Raw genomic sequence first — 24,166 nt, 5'->3', positions numbered from 1 at the left:
TGAGTCGACATCATCATCATCACGTATAGCATTAGGATGTCTAAGTTTAACTATCTTATGTACCAAGTTATTTTACATACAGTAAACTCCCATGAACTTCAGCTTGAGTTATCACCCGTTTTAGCAAAACATTTGTGTAGTGTAGTTCTTTTGTCCAGCTGTACTGTATTTAAATATCTCACTTCTGAGAAAAGCACTCTTTCAGAAATTGTATTCACCCAACCCAAAATCAGACTGCAACTCTTGATACCAAAGACAAAACAAGATCAATTTATTTCAAATGTACATTTTATTTCTTTTCCATATTAAACAATGAGTTAAGTTTTGTGTGTTTTTTTTAAATTGGAAGGCAAAAATAAAAAGAACAGCCACAAATCACCATTACATTGTCTAAACCCAGCTGGGATCTGCCATGCAAAAACCCAGTATCTGCCACCCTCACCCTGGCCTACATTACTCCCACTTTTCTGCGCTCAAAGCGGTGTCAAAAGCAAAACAAATAAACAACAGAAGATATAATCACCAAATACAAGTGGAATGTGCCCTGAATATCAGAAGGCGAGGGTCCTCAAGGCACAGTGCTCTGATTATGAACGTGCCGGACTTGTGTATAAAGCAAACTGGTTGGCGTTTGGAATGCACATCGGCGAAGCAGCAGGGAACCAGCTTCTATCAGGAGGTTGACTTAATTGCATCCTTCTCTTGCTGAATCACTGCAACAACAGGAATCCAGTTAGCCAGCCATATCTCTGCTAAAAGAAGAACATCACCAATTGCGAACGGGGCTGCTTTCTAATAGGTAAATACACCAACTTCCTACTAAAGGGAACAGTCAATACCCTTGCGCCTGCAGGGGCTTTAATCTGTCCAGCTATCAGCTGAACATTAGTCCAACCGACTGCTGGATTGTGCAAGAAAAAAAAGTTACTTTGTTTGCATTAGTTTTGAATTAGTCTTGGTTTCCAAGTCTTTTTTTTAATAAATTGGATAAACATTCATGAACCACACCCAACTCATTCTGAAATACTGGGGTGTACTGGTTAAAATTATGCATGTGTAGTTTGTTCTTCATTCCAGATTCAATTTGGTGCAGATTTCCTTGCAAATGCATGGCCGATATCCAGAACTGTAACAGGAGGTCACCCTCTGCTGAGGGTGACAATATGCTGGTAATTAACAGCGAAACCAGGGAAAGGGGCTGGTGGAGCCTTCCCAAAGCCTCTGAGAATAATCAGCGTGTGGGAAGGAAATTTGGAACAAGGAATGCTGTGAAATTCCTTGAAACACACCCCCCCAACCACCACCACCACCACACACACTCACATACAGGATTAATTTAGATCAGGTCGGTTTTAAGAGTTTTGTTTGAAATGTGGAATAATTCCAAGTGCACACATAGAACAGGCTGTTCAGCCCCTGAAGGATGTTTCTTCATTTAATTCTAAGGCATGCCTGGAACTCAACTCCATTGTCGGCATTCTTGCACAGTGCACAAAATTTTCACCTAACAGATATAATCCTGACCTTATCAGTATTGTGCAACTAACGCCCCTTATGTTTGGAAGAGAGAGTTATTAGGGGTGAGAATGTGCCTCAATTCCACCCACGCCGTAGCTGCCTTCATTTTAAGAACTCTTCTCTTCTGGGTCCCTCCAGCTCTCACAATAAAACCACTATTTCTTTACTATGCCAAAGACAGAGGAACTTCTGAACTGCCCTTCTCCAACATCAGACTGAGCTTTGACATTGCCAACAAGAGCATGATAACCAGTCAACTACCTGATCAGCCAATAAGTTAAAGAATTTTCATGTGGCACAAAGCATACCACAAATATTTTAATGGACATTTTAGGTAATGAGAGCACCAAGTACTCAAGGCTTAAGTGCCATCTCAAAATAAAGTTGAAGCAATGCTATAGCTCCTTCAGTGATATTGTCTAGCCCTCTCCCAAAACCCCACCATTTTAAAAATAAATCCCTTTCATCTCTATTTCAAACAGCCAACTGTCTCCCAGCCCATCCCCCATCTCCTTTTTCCTGATCTCATGTGGCATGGTATGAAGTTCTTATCAAATCCCATATGAGCAATGCTCATCAATCCTGCATTACACATCACGCCAGTGACAAAGTTTCCAACTAAATTATGGTATGTCCTAAAGCTTGATAATTCCATGCCAACTCTGATTAGTTTCATGATCATTTTGAACATCCAAGTGTTCAGACTATCTTTTAGTAGAAGCAGTAATTTCCACGCTAGATTCAATAACAAAGCTATTTCATTTCTAATTCCCTTACTCCTTGAAATATTACAGTCCAAGTTCGAGCAAGCTTAGAAAATTAAACTAATGTTCCATAATTCAACATACTTACCTTCCACTTAAGTAAAGAGATTGAGGTTTTTTTTGGAGTGGACATGGGTAAGTAGGCTCAGGGGTAGTATGAGTACTGGCAGCTGTTTAAGCAGCTAGCTTATACTGCTCAGAAGAACTTTATCCCAATATGAAAGAGGGATTCCCTGAGAAAGATGAACTGTCTATGTTTAATAAAGGAGGTTAAGAAAACAAAATAAGACCTAAACCTAGAGCTTACAAAGGGCAAGGGCTGAAGGTGGGCTCGAGGATGGGGAACTGCACAGGCACCAGCACAAGGCTAGAAAAGCTGAGGAGGAATTTGTACACTGGTTATGATCTAAAATCGGCAAGTGATATCAAAACAAACATCAAGAACCTGTATGGATATATAAATAAGGGATAGCTAAGATAAGGAATGGACCCTTGGAGAGTGTGACTAGGAAATTAACTTTGGGGAATGAGAAATGGCAGTTATGTTAAATCAGTATTTTGTGCTGGAAGATATCCCGATATCAGAAAGGTAATAAGCATAGAAGGATAATGTCTCTGAAGGTACTGCTTGTTACAAGGCATTAGAAAAGCTAATGGAACTAAAGGCAGATAATTCACTAGCACCCAATGGTTTGCACCTTAGGATTTACAGTGTCTGCAGAGATAGTGGTGCTGTTCGTTGAAGGCTTTCTCAAGGCACGGTCCACTCCCACAACTAAGAAAACAAAACACAACTGTGGCTCTTTCCTTCAAGACAAAGGAAGGTAAAAAAAAATGCAGGAAAATATAAGCAAACTATTTTAACTCCTGTTGTTGGGAAGTTGTTGAAGTCTATAATCATGAAAGACTCAGTCAATTGGAAAGCTTCTTGTAATCAAACCAATTCAGCATAGTAAAGCCTGTGACAAAATATGCTAGGGTTCTTCAAAAGGCAGAGTCAATAGAGAAACAAATTACAGCTTATTTATCCAATCACAAACAAGAGAGAATCTGCAGATGCCGGAAATCCGAGCAACACACACAAACTGCTGGAGGAACTCAGCAGGCCAAGGAAGCATCTATGGAAGAGTAAATAGTCAACATTTCAGCCAAAACTTTGTACTCTTTTCCATAGATGCTGCCTATGTGTGTTCTATAAATTGTTTTTCAGAAGACATTTGACAAGGATTCACATAAAAGGGTGGCACACAAGACCCCTGTAGTATGGGGTTTGGGGAGGTGTGTTAACATGGACTGAAAACTTGTTATCACAAAGTCAGAATAAATGGATCTTTTTTCAGGCTTGAAGGATGCAACTAGTGGAGTGCCTTTTGATGAGTTTTGACCATCAAACATTTACTAGCTATACTAAATCATGTGGAGGCGTCCATATTTACTGATGGCACAGAAATAGGTGGGAGGGCATGTTGTGGTAAGCAGCTTTAAACTCTGCAATAGGATATCGATAGGTTGAGCGAGTGGGCAAAAATGTAGTAAATGAAATTTAACGTGGGAAAATGTGAGGTTGTGCACTTTGATAAGAGGAATCTGATGTTAAATTGATATCCAAATAGAGGAAAAATATAAGTGTGTGGAGTAGAGAGAGATCTACAGCAAGTGTTAGTGTACATGAATCACAAAGTTAACAAGCAACTGCACCAAGTGGTTGGGAAGGTTTAGCATATTTATGTTTAAGTAATTTGGAATGATAAATGGATAAGTATTTGACAATTGTATAGGGCATTAGTTAGGACACATCTAGAGTACTATCATAGTGTTGGTGCTGTTATACAAGAAATGATATTCTAGAATGGGAGAAAGTCATTCGCCAGTTTAATTATATGGATGAGAAAAATGTCTGATCACAAGCAGTTAAAAGATATGGTTCTATTCTTTGGCATTCAGAATAGTGGGATTGAAAGCATGTTTGAAGATAGCATCCCAAGAGAGCCAACAGGGCAAATGGTGAGATGTTTCCACCAGTGGAAGTGTCTCCAACGAAGGGACACAGTTACAAGATTAGAGGGCAGCTATTTAAGATGGAGGTCTGTAGGAACCTTCTTCTCAGAGAGTGGAGTGACTTTTTCTGCCTCAGAAAACTGAGGGCTGGATCACTGAGGAGATTTAAGGAGGAAGTTAACGAAGTTTTGTGAGATTAGGGAACTGAGGGTTGTGAAAAACTAGCACAGAAGAAGAGACAAGCCTGGGGCAGATCAGCCATGATCACATTGAATGGTGGGGTTGCTCTGAGAGGCACCTGCTCATATGTTCATACATTTGTGTTCCTGTAATACTCACAGAACAGATAAATATTCAGACCATACAGACAGTGATTACAATTACATTTCCAGATCAGTTTTTCATTAATTTGGCTGTCATCCATATGGCCATTCCCCTGGGCAAAGTCACCACTCCATTAACCTTAAATGGATGCATGGTATTCAATAGGAAGAACTCATCTTTGGTAATTGCTTTTGGATGCAGTTCTTATTAGGTTAATTAATTGATGCATGAGTGAAAGATCTATTTGTGATGTGCAAATCAATTTAACCACTATCCTAAATTAATGAACTATTGCAGTTTTAACTGCAGAAAATTTCAATAGGCTTGACGATTAATATTTATTGTCATAGAATCCTGCAGCATTGGAGAGGATTCACTCCTGCAGCCTATTGTTCTTCCCTTTCACAGAATGAAGCCACCCTTTTTCCACATTTTGCTTCAATTTGTTTTCCTTTTTGTGTACTTATATAATTGCCTTTGTTGTTTTTGGAGAGGTGCACAAGACATGTCAGCTGCGAAGCCGAGGAAAAACACACCTCCAAACCAGAGTTAGTTGTGACTTAATGCAAGATAACACCTTCCTGCAGATAAGCACACCACTGCAGCTGAAGATGGCAAAGGATAACACACACACACACGCGCGCGCACACACACACACACACACACACACACACGCACTTAATCAGACAGTAGCTCTGGAATGGCAGAAGAATTCTCTACCCGGGGTTGAGAAGGATGGACTATTTGGTGGTTTTTATAAGAGGGGATATGGGTACATTTTTTAAACAATCAGACAATTTAGGGCCATAGGGAACTGGTGCACAAGAATTGAGGCTGAGTGTAAATCAGGTGTGATAATATTACATGGAAAGGGAGGATTGCCAGGTGAGGAGAAGCGCCTTATTCTATGCCCCGTGGCCTGCTCCTATGATGTTGTGTTAATTCACTTGTTTGATCCAATGCAGGGTGCCTGAAAGATTCACACAGCCACACAATCATGATGTCTGTAGAGAGCACAGTATTCATTGTGTCTCCAAACGTTCATGGGGTTCAATTTTGTACCTGGTTTTAACCAGCCTGTACCAAAGCCACACAAGAGCAGGAGTAGCAGTTACAGCTTCTAACTGGTGGCAACATTGACACAGTGGAAGAACTTGTTGCAGCCAGGGTCTGGAATGCACTGCTTGAGGCACTCTCTCATATTTTTGTAGTATTTCAATAGGTACTTGAAATACCAACACATTGAAGGCTGGCAAATAGGATTTGTACAGAAATTTATGTGGTGTCTAACACGTTGTGGCTTGAAGAACCTGGTTCTGTGCTTGCTTTCTTTTTTCTAAAAGAAATAGCATGGAACAGGCCCTTTTGGCCCAATGAGCCGCACTGCCCGGAGACCCACCTATTTAACCCTAGCCTAGTCACAGGGCAATTTACAATGACCAATTAACCTAATAAACAGTAGATCTTTGGACTGTGTGAGGAAACCGGAGTGCCTGCAGGAACTCCACAGGAAGGATGTACAACCTTCGTACAGGCAGCACTGGAATCAAGCTCCAATGCCCCAAGCTAAAAGTGTAATGCTAACTGCTACATTACCATGGTGATCTAACTTTATGATGTGGAGAGGTCTGTAAAGCAGCCAAGATGAAATGCACGCCCAATACTGATGGAATCCCTGTCAGTACGATGGCAAGGAGACAGGTTGCCCATCTGCAGCACTCTGGTAAGTCACACAAGTGGACAGTCGAGGAGATTACGTCTCAATCTGATATAAAGGAGCAAGGACATGAATGCACAGCTTGTTGGCAGGCACAGCTAGAATAACACTAGCCTAGCATACTGTGACATTCATCCAATAACCTTCATTAAATCATTGTTGGAGGACTTTGGTCATGGGGAGCAATTGGATAGAAAGGGCTTGTTTACTGTGGAACAGAGGAGTAGACTGATAGAAATATTTTTTAAAAGGGGCTACGTAGGGTAAATATTAAGAATTTATCCCCCATGATGGGGACAAAAGGCAGTCAATATCTGGAATGTGCTGCTAGAGGAGGTGGTGGAAATTGGATACAATCATGTTTAAGAGAAATTGATATAGGCACAAACAGGCAAGGCATAGAGGAATATGGACTTACTGGGATTACTGTAGTGTGGCTAGCATGATTATGATATTGAATGACTTATTTGAGCCTGTAATTCATATACACCACATTTAATAATATCCAAGCCACTGAAATTCCACACTGAACCACTGGCAGGCATATTAATTATCATCCAGCCCAGTCACAGACTCTGGTCCCCCTCTCTTCCAGGACAGGGAAGCACCTACTTGGGATTAGTAACAACAAGCCTGTGGCAAATGACTGCTCATCCATCTCCTCAGCCACAGCAGAGTTCAATAACCATTTCCTGCAGTCAACTGCATTCTCACACTGAATGGGCTCCCAAACATCTACATACCCCTTGTTCCAGACTCCATGACCTTGCAAGCTGTGGGTGGTCTCGGCAGTACCACGTCCTCCCCAACCCATGCATTTCCAGGAACCTCCGCGAAACCAGACCCTACCACACGAGCAACAAAACCATGACACTGCCTGACAAACCTTCTCCAGCAAAGGTCACAGGACACTGCCAATTACTAGAGTGAAAGCAAAATAATACAGACACCAGAAATCTGAAATAAAGACAACTAGGATCCTCAGCAATGATCTAAAATATTAACTCACCCCACAGATATTTCACACCAACTGTTATTCTTAGCATTTCATCTGTCCATTTGCTCCTCCCCACTAATCCCCCTTCTGGCACTTATTCCTGCAAAACAGCCAAAGTGCTACACCTGCCCATTCACCTCCTCCTCACCTCCATTCAGGGCCCCAAACAGTCCTTCCAGGTGAGGCAACACTTAGCTACAAATCTTCTGGGGTTGTCTACTGTGTCCGGTGCTCCCGATGTGGCCTCCTCTACATTGGTGAGACCTGTCGTAAACTGGGGACAGCTTTGATAAACACCTCTGCTCCATCTGCCAAAAGCTGAACTTCCCAGTGGTCGAATAGTTTTAATTCCAATTCCTGTTCTGACAAGCCAGTCCATGGCATCCTCTTGTGCCAAGATGAGGCCACCCTCCTGGTGGAACAACAACAACTTATATTCTATCTGGGTAGCCCCCAGCCTGATGGCATGAATATTGATTTCTCTTTCAGGGAAAAAAAAATCCCTCCCCTTACCTCTTATTCTATTCCCCACTCTGACCTTTTACTTCTTCTCACCTGCCTATCATCTCATTCTGGCTCCCCTCCTCCTATGGTCAATTCTCCTATCAGATTCCTTCCTCTCCAGCCCTTTACCTGTCCTAGCCAGCTGGCTTCACCCATCACCTTCAAGCTATCCTCCTTCCACTCCCCATCTTCTTAATTCTGGCATCTTCACCCTTCCTTTCCAGTCCTAAAGGAGGGTCTCGGCCCAAATTATTGACTGTTTATTCATTTCCATAGATGCTTCCTGACCTGTTGAGTTCCTCCAGCATTTTGTGTGTCCAGCACTTTGGATTTCCAGTATCTGTATAATCTCTCATGTTATGATTTGCAGATTTCATTTCAAATTGTACAGGGTAGCTGGGACACACACACGCACACACAGTGCATATCATACGCACACGCACACACACAGTGCGTATCATACACACACACAGTGCATATCATACGCACACGCACACACACAGTGCGTATCATACACACACAGTGCACACTCTCTCATACACACACACACACACATAACGATACACACCCTCTTTCGTCGGCAGCACTTCCTTTACATGGGTTTGTGCCTTCTTTAAGCTGTTCCTTTTAAAATTCTTCACCTCCATCATGGTCTGTTTCTGAGCATCATCTGGTCGGTCTGACATCTTTTGCTGTTCACTGTAACTAAACAAAAAAAACATACTTGTCATTTACAAACTTTTCCCAAGAGGAAAAGAGGTGCCAAAAGAAATGGCAAACACTCAAATAGTAAATTGGACCTAACTCAGGACGAGGGACAAGGAGTTTATTACATAGAGGAAAGAAGTAACTTAATGACATGTTTGACACATGCTCTATCCATGAAAGCATCAATGGCAACCTAAGAGCAATACGAAGTGTTATGCAGCTTTTTAAACTAACAAGCAACTAGAGAGGCCCCACCTATGAAATACAGATACACAGACTGCCCCACCTCACACCAGAGCAAAGCTGCAGTGGTGGCATTCCTGTACACTGATTGATTGCCTCCGCTGTCCATCTGGTGGAATTACTGGTGTCAGTCTCCAAATGGCAGAATGAAGTGGCAGATTCTCCCAGTCAGAGATTGTCATTCAATGGTCTTTGCTTGAATGCCATCTGGCTATGCTGCACTTGGGATACAGATTGCTACAATATCTGCAGAGTTGCAGACAGAATTGCTTCTCATGAAAGACCAAGTAGAGCAGTGCAGTACAGTACAGGAGCAAGCTCTTCAACCCACAACGCAGAGCTGAGACAGCTAAAAAGTAATCCAAAAACTATTCCCTCCTACCTACACAATGTCCATATCCCTCCACCTTCCTCATACTCTAAACCTCTTTTAAGAACCTCCAATGTATTTGATTGATGAAACAGCTGAAGGTGATTAGGTCGAGAAGCACACTCCATGGAAATCCTACAGTAATGTCTGAGAGCTGGGTTGATTGACCTCCAATAACCACAACTTTTTTTTGTGAGAGGTCTGACTTCAACCTCTGGAGTGACTGCCCCTTTGTGCTCCTGGGTAGTTTCACCAAGACTGTTGGATGTTACGCTCGATGTTCCCATGTGGTCAGGAACACAAGAAGTAGGAGCAGGAATAGGCCACTCGGCCCGTCAAGCCTAACTCACCATTCAAGATGATCATGGCTGTCCTACCCTTGGCCTCACTCTCCCTTCTGTGCCAATTCTCCAAACTTTCAAAAATTAAATATTTCTAATTAGTTTTCTAGGGCAAAGCCGAAATTCCAAGATTCGATGCCCTCAGCCGGTGGTGTAGAGGCATCCGCACAGTACTTCGAGGCGTGGCCCCGGGTTCGACTCCGTCCTTGCACGCTTCCACCCGTGCTGGCTTGAGCGTCGAGTAGCAACTTGGCCTCGTGAGAGAGAGACAACTGCTGAAGAAACGGCCAGGTTGCCGCCCGATGCAATGCCCTCAGAAAATAAACCTCTGGTGCATATGACTAGATCCTTACTATGAAACTAAAACCCTTTACTTGAAACTTCTCTACAAGTGAAAACATATCAACATCGATCCTGCCTTGCTCCCTCAGGCAATCCCTCTCACCTCACTTCTGGGATCGGTACCAGGAAACTCCCGATTCAGGAGCAAACTGGTGTCAACAAATTTAGCTCATGGCGCATAAGGAGCGGCCAGTAGATAAGAACTTTCGTGGATCACATCGTATTTCCGACCTCCAAAAAGTTTCTCTTTGCAGGAGTTGGAGCACCCTGCCCAGAGTAAGAATATGCAATGCACAGTGTGGGTGCACCGTGGTCCGGAGGAATGTTATTTTGTTTGATTGTATATATGTACAGTCAATAATAAACTTGACTTGAAACCAGCGCAGAGAGAACGCACCCAATTTCTACACACCTGATCTCCGGTAAAGCCACCTCTCTTAAACAGGTGGGTGTTCATTCAGTACTTCACAACACGTTCTTCTTCATTTACAAATGAAAGCACTCAATAGACCTCTTCGCTTTCCCTGACGTTAGTCCTTTCCCTGCATCCAATGTAGCCTCCCGTTGCGGATTTACTTACTCTGGGATAGACATGAATAACACACCAAGCTGCATTCTGTTTTAATGTTAAATTTCAACAGACTTATTTGCAAACAACTGTGGCAGCACTGGACTCGATTCTGGTTACACGCTATGTTGATCAACAAATCTGCGTTATTTCCCCCGAAAAATCCTACGGAATGCAACATCCGCACAAAATAAAAATTAAAAGTCCGGAGCAAATCGGGAAAATACTGCTGACATGTAATTTAGAACACAGATCTGCTAACATTAGTGCAAAGATATGTCTCCAATGACTGCCGAGCTGCTGGCTGATTTTCGACCTTACCTGCACCGTTTTCCAGCCGCTTCAATCGTTGACTTCTCCGCTCTGTGCTCAGAGCTCCGCTTCACTCGCTTTATTTCCCTCCACAGGTCAGCCTAAACCTGGAACGGCTCGCTACTCGCCGATAGGGCGCTGCTGAGAACGCCTTCTTTTGATTGGGTTGCATATACGTCAATCAAGCTTCTTGTCTGGCGCTCTTTGCGCAGGTGCCGAGACGGGATTTTCTTTGCTGGGGATTGTAGTTCTCACACGTCTGTTGTGTAAAGACTGGGTTGAACAACTAGTCTACAGCAGAGGTCTATGTATTAGAAAAATAATGTTTGTTTTAGTTAGTCCAACGTATACCAATGTTTTAAATAACTGTGGTGCTTGCGTCTACTTTGTTCTGTGGAGAAGTGAACCGGATTCCTTTATTAAGATTGCCATCTGGTGGATATCTCTCAAACCAGCAAATAATCTTTCTCTCCCTCTTCATTCCTCCCCATCCAGGTCGTCTTGCTCCCTCCCTACTCTCCTCCCTCCTGAGACGTCAGCTAGCACCCAGTGTATATTCGCTCTTTGCAGATCTCTCTCTGTTGACAGGTCTATGATACTACACCCAGCTCACCTAGTGTGTGTTGAAGGCATGTACCAATTCTGTGATAATGTATGTTTGCAGAACTTGATATAAAACTGTTTACGAACAGCCGGCAGTTATTTATACAAAGAATCATGTACCTCTGACTGATTTAAAAAATATGCTATTTCAATACACACACCCTCTAATATCGCAAAGGCTAAAATCAGATCCCTGGGTTCTTCTGCAGCATACCGGATGTAGACTCACAGATACAACCCTCCCCATGTGAGGATATCTTCAACAAGAAGGCAGCATTCATCATTAAGGACCCTCACCATCAGGGACGTGCCCTGTTCTTGTTACTACCACCTCAGAAGAGATACAGGACCGTGATGACCCCCGCTCATGCCCTCTTCCTCTTCTCAGTAAGGAGGTAAAAAAAACCTGAAGGTGCACACTCTGATTCAGGGACAGCTTCTGCCGTCCGATTCCTAAATGGACATTGAACCCACGAATCCGACCTCACTACTTTTTTTATTTCCGTTATTTTCCACTATTTATTTTAACTTGACTAGTTAATAGACGTGTATATAGTTAATGTAACTCAGTTTATTTTCTCTATATTTATTTATCATGTATTTCATTGCACTGCTGCCGTAAGGTTGACATATGCCGGTGATATTAAACCGATTCTGTTGGAACAGCTTTCTTCCCTCCGCCATCATATTTCTGAACAGTCCATGAACCCACGGACACTAACTCGTCATTCCTCTTTGGAATTACTTACTTATTTTTGAAACTGCTGCAAAACAACAAATTTCACAACCTATGTCAACAAAAATAAACCTGATTGTGATTCTGGACTTCAGGAAAGGGAACAGACAAATTCAAGGGAAGACAATAGTGTGATCTGATGTTTAGGTGATAGTTTATTTAGAACAGCGAACCAGGGAAATTTCATCACAACAAATTACAGCTCTGTGGGAATCATGCCCAGGTTTAGGCGTTCAGGGGACTGATTCAAATGTGCCCAAGGTCCCAGTGTGCGTGAAATGAGCCCTTTTGGTTTCTGCGAATGTTACAGCACAGCTTCAAGCACAGAAGTTCCAATGATATGGAACAACAAGTTACAGTTAACAAAAGTGAAATACAGAATGGTATCAATAGTTTATATTGAGCTATTTCTATACTGATACTTCTACAATATGTCAAGTGTGCAGGTATCAGGTGGTAGAAAATGGATGTGATTCTCTTTTCCAAACCCAACCCAACTGTTGGAGAGTATTCTGAGTACTGTGGTATTCTGGACTGGTAATGGGGACCACTGAAAGACGTGCAGCCTGATAAAGGTCACTGCCATCTCACTGAAGTGCTGTCTTGGCAAGAGCTCGTTCATCTTGCGAGCGGTGATACAGTGAGCTCTTTAGAAAGTGGAAAGCAAAAGCAAAAGAGGACACTGCCCCAATGGCAAAGTGTGCCCATGGAGAGATATTGTGTGTGAACCTATATGAAGTGCAACCCACAGTGAGGGCCCCCAGTAGTGTGCTAACAGTTGCTGAAAACCAGCTGCGGGGCTGCCTTGTATTAAGGAGTACTGTGAGGGGTTGGCCAACCTTGTTGGCCAACCTGCGCAGCTCCTGTTCACGGATGCTAAACTGTCGCCGGATATGAATCCACCCAGCAACAGTGGAGACAATGGCAGCGAGGAGGGGAAAGCCTGAGGCGGGAATTGAGCCTAGCACCCCAGAAATGACAGACCACAACCAGACCTTCCTCCTGTGGCTTGAACAAAGTTGGATTTCCCACATCATCTTCTCAATCGAGAGCTGGAAAGCTTTTAATCTTATTCTCTGGAGATCAGTGGCAAGGGTAGACTTTAATTTTGGAAAATCATATTCTTTCACATCGAAACTGGAGATCAGGAAAATGGCTGGTGGTTTGACTCCAACACTTTGAAAGTTTTTAAGACAGTCCTGGATGATTTGCATCTGCCCTTGACTTAAGTCAACGCCTTGCATCTGCATAGAATAGGCGTCATTGTCAATTTTGGACCGAATGTAGTAGAACTCCTTCTGCTGTTCTTGAATCCTTTTGGACAGCTCACCATCACACTCTCTGAATCGTGCCTGAGATACAATGATGTAGAAGTCATAGCTTTCAAAATTCACTTGTTTCAGGTAACGGTTCAGTTCAAAACCAAAGGAGTTTAATCCTGGGAGATCCCAGAGCTGAATGTCTGGCAGGGATGGATGGTAATAGGCAGTTGGCTCCTTGCTGGCTTCACCATTCCCAGTTGGAGCAGCTTCAGGATCGTCACTCCGAACATCCCTCATGGCATTGATGAAGGCGGATTTCCCGGAGCCCACATCACCCAGCACAGCAATGTCGATCCTCACACCGGTTAAATCCTCTGCCTTCCGCTTCAGTTCAAGGATCACCGTTACCACATCACCTTTACTGTACATGGACTGTAGGCTTCTCACCTCCTCATCACTGAAGTACTTGGACAGGGCAGGCATTTTATTCCTGAAAGGAAAATAAGTTCACAAACATCAACCTGACACTGGGAATATTCAAGGCATTAGTTGTTCAGTCTGTGTCACCGGACCCTGCATTACTGCCTCTGAACAGTACAGAGGGCTTCACTAACAATGGGGACTTCTGTCTGGGCACAGGCCTGATGAAAATAAGAAAGCAGACAGCCCACTAACTTACTCATAGCACACTCAGATAACAATGGCCAGACACACTGCGGGGAAGAAATCTATCAGGTAAGGCAGCAGTTCTGTGCAACTTGGGCTAAGAGCCATGGGTAAACATGGTAACATCAGCCCACGTGGGGACAGGCTGTGAGAACAACACTTGCACAAATTCCACTAGTGCACCTTGTTCTAACTGAGCCACACGAAGTATTTATTTAACACAGCATACCTTCCGAGCGAATCTTCTGGTTTACAATAGCTTAGTTTAGCCAGTCACATTTGGGATTTCTTCTGGATATATTCATCACCCTCTTCATGGCCAGCAACCTCAGCAGTCCTGAGGGATGAGCATTTTTAAATATGGCACCCATGCTTGGATCTGTTCAAGCCAATGACGATGGGTGATGAAATATTGTAGAATATGTCTGGGTGCTGAACTCTATATATAAAAGTGTGAAGTGTGTGTGTCTTTGTGTAAAGGACTGGCTACAGACAGCATTTGGGTAGCTTGATGAGATAGGGCCCACAGTTGCATATGGTTATACAAGGGTGTACGTATTGTGGTTTGGGAGGCTATATACAGTCAGAGTACAGATGAGTGTTTTTGTGTGTGTGTGGGTGCAAATCTTTGCTATGGCTTTGCTGAGATTGAGGTGATCACAAAGGGGAGACCTCATGGATGGGCTCTGTTCTCCTGCTTCGTATCTGCTTATTATTGGAATTAGCATGGATATACTGGAGCCACAGGAGAGAAAATAGTGTCAGGTACAGCAAGAGGCACAAATAAAAGAAAGGGGCACATGCAAAGAAGAATTGGACTACAGGAAAGCTCAATTTGACAGACTACTGCATGATCACCTTACAAGATGTAAACAATTTGCCTCAGAGCATGAAGAAAAAACTACTAAAGCTAGTTTAGTTGCTGGAGACAGAGGAAAAGCAAAGGTGGGGCTAGATGTTAGCTGGTCTCATGCGGAGGCATGTAATCCCAATGTGGATTAGGTAAATACTACTAAATTGATTCCATGGAGCGATGCATCAGGGAATCAGAGCATGATTACAATCCTCCAGAAGGCCTGGGATGGACAAAGATGTAAAGAAATTCCATCCACAATGTATTATTTGTACAGAGCATAACTCAGATAGTGGCATAAAGGAGCCACAACCACAGAGGCCCTAGGAATACGTCCAGGTGGACTTCATGGGGTCCTTGCAAAGAAGTAGGAGGGAAAGCTACTCAGATCACTTTGCCTGGTGGCTGGAGGATTTCATGACATGAGAGTTACTGCCAGCACAGGATTTTAGCTCAGGAAATCCTTTCCAGTGGGGAATTCCAATTCAGGCTGATTCACATCAATGAGCAGAGGGTAAGTGATGGAGGAAATGTGTAAGCTCTTAGGGATTTGACAATGAACCTCGTGGCATGGTGCGAAGACAATAACCTATCCCTCAATGTCAGCAAGACGAAGGAATTGATTGTTGACTTCAGAAGGAGTAGCGGACTGCACAACTCCATTTACACTGAGCGCGAAGCGCAGAAACAAATATCACTGTGATAATTGTACGCTCTAGTATCAATTGTTTGGTGACAATGAAGTATAATGAAGAATAAAAAAACTACCTAAGCTAAGGCCACAGCAATGAAAGACGACATAGCTTGACATACTACGAGCAAACTTGTGAGATGTCATGCAACTCCAAACCTCACAGTGGGTCTTAGCCACTACCCATTCCTAAAAGGGTGAAGAATGGATCTCCCTTAGGGAATCTATAGGGATAAAATGCCCCAGTGAGCTGTTAGGGTGTTTTCTAGAGGTATGGAATATAGCAAATATTGAAAAAGGATTCAGTGCTTTCCCAGCATACATATATGACAAATAAACATTTTTTTTTGGTCTGCAAGTTGGGTCTTCTTCTTGGATGTCCATCGGGAGCGATGATGACATCAGTGACGCCTCTGATGAGACGAAGCCCGAACAGGGAAGTGCAGATGCATTCGCAGATCGGGCACGTTATGGACGTTGAAGGGTTGGGTCGTCTCTCCTTGCGGTCCTGGCGCTTTTGATCGAGGTCCTTCAGCCGCTGTTTTTCGAATGTGCTGGTGCCTTTGTAGACTGCCAGGCGCCAGGCAGTACGGACTTTGGCCGAGGCCTCCCAACTAGTCACCGGCATATTGCATGCCTTCAAGGATGCTTTCATGCTGTCTTTATAGTGCTTTGTAGGGTCTCCCTGCTTTCTGGTGCCATGCGCCAGCTTGGAAGAGAAAACCATCTTTAGAAGGAGGTTGTCTTCCATCCGGACCACCTGTCCAAGCCATCAAAGTTGAGCCTTCATGATCAGGGTCTCAGTGCCAGAGCTCTCGGCCCTTCGTAGCACTTCTGTGGCAGGGACTCTGTCTTGCCATGAGATGCCCAGGATATTGCGAAGACATTGCAGGTGGAACTGGTCAAGCATCTTGATATGCCCGCAGTATGGGGTCCAAGTTTCATAGCCATACAGCAGAGGTCAAGATGACTGCTCTGTAGACTGCTATCTTGGTCTTCAACAGATGCCACATTCTCCCCACACACGTGTCCATAGCCTGCCAACGGATGCCCCAGCTCTTGCAAGTCTGTTTGAGACCTCTCGATCTAGACTTCAGGAGGAGGGGAGGCAGCTTCTCAGGCAGGTGAAGACGTCAACATTGTTCAGCTGGAATTCAGAATTCTGGCACAAAATCAAGGGAATGATTCAACTTCACCAGGTGGAAACCAAAGACATGTGTTGGTAAAAGCGAGTGCCTGAGGAATATTTGGGATAGTGTGGTCCAGGGAGTGCAGGATGGTACATGGACAACTACTGGGAATGCCAGCAATGAACAGATGTATCGCGTCTTTAAGGGGGAAATGAGGCAGTGACTACAGAGGAGGAGAGAGTAACGAGGAGCAATAACATCAGTGGTTTGGAGAGCGTCCATTTTTCTGATTGAGATACCGTGTGCAATAAGTCCTTCTGGCCCTTTCAGCAGCACCACCCACACCCCGATTTTAATCCTAGCCTAATCACGGGACAACTTACAATGACTAATTAACCTACCAACAGGTACATCTTTGGACTGTGGGAGGTAACCAGAGCACCCTGAGGAAACCCATGCGGTCACGGGGAGAAATGCCTTTCAAGCTGATGATCCTGCCATGGATTATGCAGAATGTAAATATGGAGCTTATGAGGCATATTCAGGGCTGGATACTCCAGGGAGGGATGACCTAGTCTTCCTGAAAATACTGAAGGAAGGCTTGAGTTCAGCTCACCAGGGAGTTTTAAATTTGGGGATAGCAGTGGAATCGACCTGCCCCATGATAGTATCAAGAGCCAGGGAAATAGACGAGAGGAGTGGGAAGAGAAGTCGCAAATTGGGAAGAGATGCCACTTAGGACTTGCTTTGTGTGCCTGCTTCACGGGCACTTAGCAAGGAACTGCCGGAATAGACATAGAATGGTAAAGGAGATAACTTGTTGCAGTTGTGGCCTCTTAGGCCATCTTTGGACAACGTCCTCAAGAGGGAAGGTGTGATAACTGACCTACTCTTGCCCACGACTGGAGAGGTGATTTACATTACCAGTGAAGGAGATGAAACAACGAGGGCGGAGAGAAGTTAGCCCCAGATACTTGAGATTGAGGGAGTACAGATTCCTGTAGATTTTTGGCTTGCCCAAAAAACGAGGGTACTGTATTGGGGATAGACACAGTAAGTAAGGTGGGTGCTGTCATTGACTCAGAAAAAGGAGAAATAACATGGACAAGGCAAGGGCAGAGAACATGTTCGACCCACAGAGAGAGACAGTAGCCTTAAGCAGTGAGGAGAGACAGAGTGATGCGTGGGAATCATGTCAGGAGGTCTCAAGGGTTGGGCCAAGCACAGTCAGGGAGCTGAGATTAAAGTAAAGGCTCACCAGAAAGGGGACAGTAAGAAGCAGAAAGGAAACAAATCAGCCAACATCAGTGTGAGGAGGTCAGTGGAAGAACAGGAAAACAGGAATGACAAGTGTATGAGAAAAAGCTACAAATGCTGATTTAGTAAGATTACATGACGATGTGAAGGACCACTGTAACCAGGGTAACACATTGAAGGATCAAGCAAAACAGCAGTGACATGTTGCCGATCGGAGAGAGCCAGCAGAAGAAAAGGTAGTCCCCCCACAGCCAGGTGACCGAGTCACGGTAAGAAAGCTGGCTGAAAAGACAGGTTTCATTCACAAGTGGATGGAACTACAGGTGGTGCTCCGGACGAATGACGCCCATGTGGGTGAGCAGTCCCAGTGATTCTTGTCACCCTCACAGACGGAGCAAGAGATCAAGTGTTCCCGGTAACAGTGTCATTGCAAAGAACCAAGTGATAACCACCAGCTGGCTGCATCAGCTCTGACCACACCTGACGGAAACAGACCCAAAACAAACCCAACTGGAGAAAACACCGAGAGACCACGACAGCAAGCTGTGAATAGAGCATTAAAGGGTAACGGTAACTGTACTCGGTAATGAAGGCTGGTTGCTGAAGGTAGATGATTAGTTGTATAACTCAAAACTGAAAAGATATTGTGGAAAATGGATGGGAAGGGATCTGAGTTACAACAGAGTCATCAGGTTCCACAACTTCAATGGAATGGCAGACTGAAATTACACACAGCGTCTGAAGGCAGTCACCCCAGTCGAAATGGGGGTGAATAGAAATAAACTGTTTAGAGGTTGGGCCAGCGATCGAATGGACAGCCCAGAAGGGGGTGCCACTGGGGTGAGGTCCTTGCAGATATTCAAATAGAGACCACCCCAACCCCTCCTTCTCAGGGTCTGAGAAGCTAGTTTACAAGATTCCGGCAATCTTTTGTCACGATATGGAGTGTGAACGGTCACCTGTGAGCCTGATACATTTACTTTGCTGGTGTCCCTGACCAGAGAGAAACCACTGACAACCACTGCTGAGTTTTAACTATCAGAGAATGGAGGATGAAGATAAGAATGTGATTAAACTGCAATCAGCCAGCAGGGAAGGAGGCAACAGGCAGACCAATAACAAAGCTGCGTTTTAAAGATTGTTGGTCAAATTTCTAGAACAATCTCTGCTTAGAGTCTTGTGGGTAGCCATTAGGGAAGATAGCGTAGATGTAGAAGTACATACGGGATATGATAGGTAATTGTGGAAGGGGTTACAGGGCATTTTTGCTGCCCTACTTTATTAGATCCTCCTTAAAGTTTGGCCTTTACTAGAACAAATTTATTTTTGTCCAGCAAAGCCAAGAGAAGGGACTGTCAGGGTGTATTCTGTAGTTGTGAAATATAGCAAATATTAATTTCAACAGAAACCAATCTTCAAATCTGAATATCAATTGTAGATCAAATTTAAAATGTAGCTCAGGCAATGAAAACTAGGAAACACCCAATTGACCTGAAATGTCTGCATATGCATGAATGAAGCTCGGGGACACATTTTGGGTGTGTTGTATTGTAACTAAAGAAATTGTCCTGTTGTTACCTTTGTTCTTTGGCACGTAAAAATGCCAGAAAAGGTCAGGATTAGCTCCCAGGTGGGAAGGACCACAGTTGGCCCTACTGACAAATGATATCCGTGTCTTTGTGCTTCTCTGCGAGGCAGCCATGGATCATGTTGAGCATTAATACTCACCTTCTTCTCACCCACACAGGCAGACCAAGAGATCACAGTACGTTCACCCAATCAGAATGTCATCACAGGGATTGAAAACAATGAACACCAGACTCTGCTTCACATCTGACCACTCCTGATGGAAGTAGAACGACCAATGAAAGGGAATGGGAATGAAAATACAGAAACACAGAGTGCAGATTAGTAAGCCACAATGAAAGTGTTAAAATATGATGTAATTGTACTTTGTAATGAAGGCTGGCTCTGGGAGGTAGATGTTTGTTTAGTAATATAGGTCAGAATAAAAAGGAAATAGTTGAGAATGGATTCCAGGTAATGGCAAAGACAACAAGTTCCACAATGTTGAATGCCTTGAAGACCAGGCTGAGACGGAAAAGAGAAAATATCCGAGAGAGGAGCTGTGACTGTGTGAGAGCAACGAGTAAGTAGGTGAGGGCCTGCCCAATGGACTCAGCTCCATAAACACCAGCCACAAGTTCTGGCTGCGTCACACATGGCCTGCTATTCTAAAATTCATGGTAGTGCTTCAGAGTGCCAGATTTACAGAGCTTTCAACTTACAGAAGGTGTGTTAACTTGGGGCCCATATAGTACTCCACTACCCCATCCCAATAGCCTCCACATGCATCACATAATTCTCTGTAATAGCTGTCATCTCATAAAGGATCCCACCACCAAGCACATAAGACCATAAGATTTAGGAGCAGAATTAGGCCATTTGGCCCATCAAGTCTGATCCACCATTTCATCATGACAGATCCATTTTTCCTCTCAGCCCCAGTCTCCTGCCTTCTTCCCTGATCTCTTCATGCCCTGACCAATCAAGAATCCATCAACCTCTGCCTTAACCATACGTAAAAACTTGGCCTCCACAGCTGCCTGTTGCAATGAATTCCACAGATTTGCCACACTCTGTCTAAAGAAATTCCTCCTCATCTCCATTCTAAAAGGACACCCCTCTATTCTGAGGCTGTGTCCTCTGGTTTTAGACTCTCCCACCACAGAGGCATCCTCTCCACATCCACTATATCAAGGCCATTCATCATTTGATAGGTTTCAATGAGGTCACCCTTCATTCTTCTGAAATCCAGTGAATACAGGCCCAGAGCCATTAAACTCTCTTCACATGATAAACCATTCAATCCCAGAATCATTTCCGTGAACTTCCTTTAAACCCCCTCCAGAGTCATGACTTCCTTTCTAAGATAAGTGGTTGTCTTTCTAAGATAACTGCTCACAATATTCTAAGTGAGTCATCACCGGTGTTTTATAAAGTCTCAACATTACATCTTTGCTTTTATATTCTTGTCCTCTTGAAATGAATGCTAACATTGCATTTGTCTTCCTCACCACAGACTTAACCTGCAAATTAACCTCCAGGGAACTCTGTACAAGGACTCTAAAGTCCCTGTATGCCTCAGATCTTTTGTATTTTCTCTCCACTTAGAAAACAGTCTATCAAAGTACATGACCATACCCTTCCCAACACTGTCTTCCAGCAGCCACAAATTTGCCCATTTTCCTCACCTATCCTTCTGTAGCTTCTCTGCTTTCTCAAAACTACCTGCCCCTCCACCTATCTTCATTTTTCCTGCAAACTTTACAACAAAGCCATCAATTCCATCATCCAAGTCATTGACAAATAACATAAAAAGAAGTGGTTCCAACACAGACCCCTGTGGAGCACCAGTAGTCACCAGCAGCCAACCAGAAAAGGTTCCCTTTATTCCCACTCTTTACCTCCTGTCTATCAGCCACTGCTTTACCCATTTGAATAATGCCATTTGGCTCTTAACTTTTTAAGCAGCCCCATGTGTGGCACCTTGTCAAAGGTCATCTCCCCCCCTTCCGCTTTCCGCAGTCTCTATGTGACTCTCTTGTCCACTCGTCCCTCCCCATTCATCTTCCTCCTGGTACTAATCCTCGCAAGCAGAGCAAAGTTTCCACCTTCTGTACACCTGCTCCCTCGTTATTATTCACGGCCCCAAACAGTCCTTGCAAGTCCTTCCAATGGCACTTGACCTGCGAGTCTGTTGGGGTCATCTACAGTATCCAGTGCTCCCGATGTAGCCTCCTGTAAATTGGTGAGACCTGACATAGATTGGGAGACCGCTTCGCCCAGCACTCCTGGTGGCCACCCATTGCAATTCTACTTCCCATTCCCATTCCAATGTGTGAGTCCATAGCCCCCTCTACTGTCATGATGAGGCCACACTCAGGTTGGAGGAGCAACACCTTGTATTCCGTTTGGGTAGCCTCCAACCTGACGGCATGAACATCGATTTCTCGAACTTCTGGTCATGCCCACACCCCCCTCCTTCATTAGTTCCCATCCCCCCCCCCCCCCTTTAGTCTGACTCCTTCCATTACGTGCCTATCCTGATGAAGGGTCTCGGCCAGAAACCTCGACAGCTTACTCTTTTGCCCAGATGCTGCCTGACCTGCTGAGTTCCTCCAGCATTTTGTGTGTTTTACTTTGAATTTCCAGCATCTGCAGATGTTTTCGTGTACGTGGCCCATACAGTACTCCCATGTTGTGTAAGAGTCTGCTACTGAACTGTGAGCCGATTGCCGTCTCTTCCTGTTTCTCTCGATTAATTACCCTCCCCAAGTCAACAATGAACTTTAAATGCCATTTGTGTAGTCGGGATCCGCATTTACCCCGATACAAGTGTCGCCAAACCTCACGTCCCCTCCCGCTCATCTCGACAGCCGGGCTCTCACCGTGACTGTCTCCAGCCCAATACCCTTTGATCAGCCGTCCTCGGGCAGCTACTTTCTTGGTCCGCTCACCCACAATTGTGTTTAACCGGCAATGTTAACTTAGCCCCTCAAATCCAACCCCATTATAAAACAACCCCCACTCCATTAGCATGGTTGGCTCCCTTTGACCCAGTTTGTGAATTTCATTCTCACGGAGCCCTGAAGCGGGGCTCTCCCGTTTTCCCCATTCAGGAAGGGTCTGCCCCGGATCCTAAATTAGTGACTCGCTCCACTGCAGAGCGAATCCATTCTTTGCCTCAGTCTGCTCGCGAACGCTGAACCCTAACCATAACCCGGTGTCTCTCTCTACTTGCCGACTGTTCTGTGCGTCTTGCTGGGTCAGAGCGAAGGTCAGTCAAAAGTTAACCACATTGCTCCGGGACCGGAGGGAAGCGCTTGTGGAGAGAGGACGGCAGTGGCCTCAGGGAGCTCGAGGGGTTTTACACCATCCAGCAGTTCCACTGACCACGCTGCTTAACGCTGCTTGATTTATTTATTTTGACGGATTTAAATTTCCCTAAAATGGCGTTGGATTTGAAAATGCGTCCCCCAGATTAACCACTCAGATGTCCGGACAGCAGTCAATAACTTTATGCCTGTCACCCCTGTTCTCTGAGCTGACATTCTCTGTAACTGTTGACTTCCCTTGTTGAAGTGCCCTTGCTGGTGTTACTGCTTACACTACTTCCGGGGGGGGGGGGCACATTTCCAAACCTGAACTAATGGCTTTCATTCCCCGTCCCAACTGGTCATGAATCCCGCCAACATCTGAAAATCCAGACAGCTCCTTTCGGGCCATCACTAGTCTCAAACGGCTCAATCTCCCTTCGGGTCGCTGCTGTTCGCGGACTGTGAACCGCGCACATACTGACCCTGTTGTAAGCGCCATCATATTATCACTGAACAACCAGAATTGAACAGCGCCCGGACTTGTGAGCCCAGTGAAGCGGGCGGGGAGAGCAAGATACTCACGTTATTGTGTGCAATTTTCCCAGCTCACTTTCTTCTCTGGATCTGGGAGGGTTTGAACGCGAATCCTTCTGATCAAAGGGATTCACTAAAGAACTGTAATCTTCAGTAAAAGTGCCCGATGAAAGTGAAACTACACCTTCTCCGAGAACGGGGGCGGGACTTCTACCGGAGCTAACAACACCAGCTTGCATATAACCTAACCGCCCAAACACAGGCGCATTGAAAGGCAAAATCGAATTAGCAGGTGGAATGGGTCGGATAGTTTGAAGCGTGTATATTTAAGTGCTAGGAGCTTTCTGGGTAAGGGTAATGAACTTGAGCATGGATCAGTACATTACTGGAACTTGCTTGAGAGAGGGGGCAGGAATGGGCGAGTAATATCCCAGGTTTTAGACGTTTTAGAAAAGATAGATAGATAGATAGATAGATAGATAGATACTTTATTCATCCCCATGGGGAAATTCAACATTTTTTCCAATGTCCCATACACTTGTTGTAGCAAAAACTCATTACATACAATACTTAACTCAGTAATAATATGATATGCATCTAAATCACTAACTCAAAAAGCATTAATAATAGCTTTAAAAAAAGTTCTTAAGTCCTGGCAGTTGAGCCTAATGGCATTGGGGAGTATTGACCTCTTCATCCTGTCTGAGGAGCATTGCATCGACAGTAACCTGTCGCTGAAACTGCTTCTCTGTCTCTGGATGGTGCTATGTAGAGGATGTTCAGGGTTTTCCATAATTGACCGTAGCCTACTCAGCGCCGGACAATATCACAGCTGCACTCGGGAGACA

At 44.4% G+C, this 24,166-nt stretch overlaps 2 protein-coding genes and 1 long non-coding RNA gene across 4 annotated transcripts in view; 1 reads left to right on the top strand and 2 right to left on the bottom strand.

Moving 5' to 3' along the window:
- Positions 1-270: 270 nt before the first annotated feature.
- On the bottom strand, positions 271-10,856 carry LOC140734487 (uncharacterized). The gene is made up of 3 exons (XR_012100549.1): positions 10,716-10,856; positions 8,391-8,527; positions 271-713 (listed from the first exon to the last, which is right to left on the bottom strand). It is a non-coding gene; the product is annotated as an uncharacterized lncRNA (long non-coding RNA).
- Positions 10,857-12,182: 1,326 nt separating this feature from the next.
- LOC140734486 (interferon-gamma-inducible GTPase 10-like) lies at positions 12,183-23,579 on the bottom strand. Of its 2 annotated transcripts, none has more exons than XM_073058500.1 (2): positions 23,367-23,579; positions 12,183-13,797 (listed from the first exon to the last, which is right to left on the bottom strand). In XM_073058500.1, exons 1-2 carry the CDS (start codon positions 23,555-23,557, stop codon positions 12,633-12,635), a joined length of 1,356 nt encoding a protein of 451 aa, XP_072914601.1. In that variant the 5' UTR covers positions 23,558-23,579; the 3' UTR covers positions 12,183-12,632. The 2 variants fall into 2 exon arrangements, with proteins under 2 accessions (XP_072914601.1, XP_072914602.1); XM_073058501.1 differs by lacking the exon at positions 23,367-23,579 and adding an exon at positions 22,709-22,825.
- The window catches only part of LOC140734485 (interferon-inducible GTPase 5-like), a 153,909-nt gene continuing 152,408 nt past the window's right edge, over positions 22,666-24,166 (top strand). Inside the window, exon 1 of the mRNA XM_073058495.1 lies at positions 22,666-22,744. The gene's annotated coding sequence lies outside the window, so the exon portion shown is untranslated. The remainder of the gene's footprint in view (positions 22,745-24,166) is intronic.

The sequence above is a fragment of the Hemitrygon akajei genome, chromosome 10 (genome assembly GCF_048418815.1).
Source record: "Hemitrygon akajei chromosome 10, sHemAka1.3, whole genome shotgun sequence".
NCBI classification, from domain to species: domain Eukaryota; kingdom Metazoa; phylum Chordata; class Chondrichthyes; order Myliobatiformes; family Dasyatidae; genus Hemitrygon; species Hemitrygon akajei.
Note: the sequence above shows the minus strand (reverse complement) of the source record. Positions and strands in the feature narration are given on the sequence as shown.

Excerpts from the sequence above, each read along its gene's own strand:
- LOC140734486 (XM_073058500.1), bottom strand. The coding sequence starts at position 23,557 with ATGCAAGCTGGTGTTGTTAGCTCCGGTAGAAGTCCCGCCCCCGTTCTC. Across the intron at positions 13,798-23,366 it reads GGAAAATTGCACACAATAAC|GAATAAAATGCCTGCCCTGT; the intron begins GTGAGTATCTTG and ends TTTTCCTTTCAG.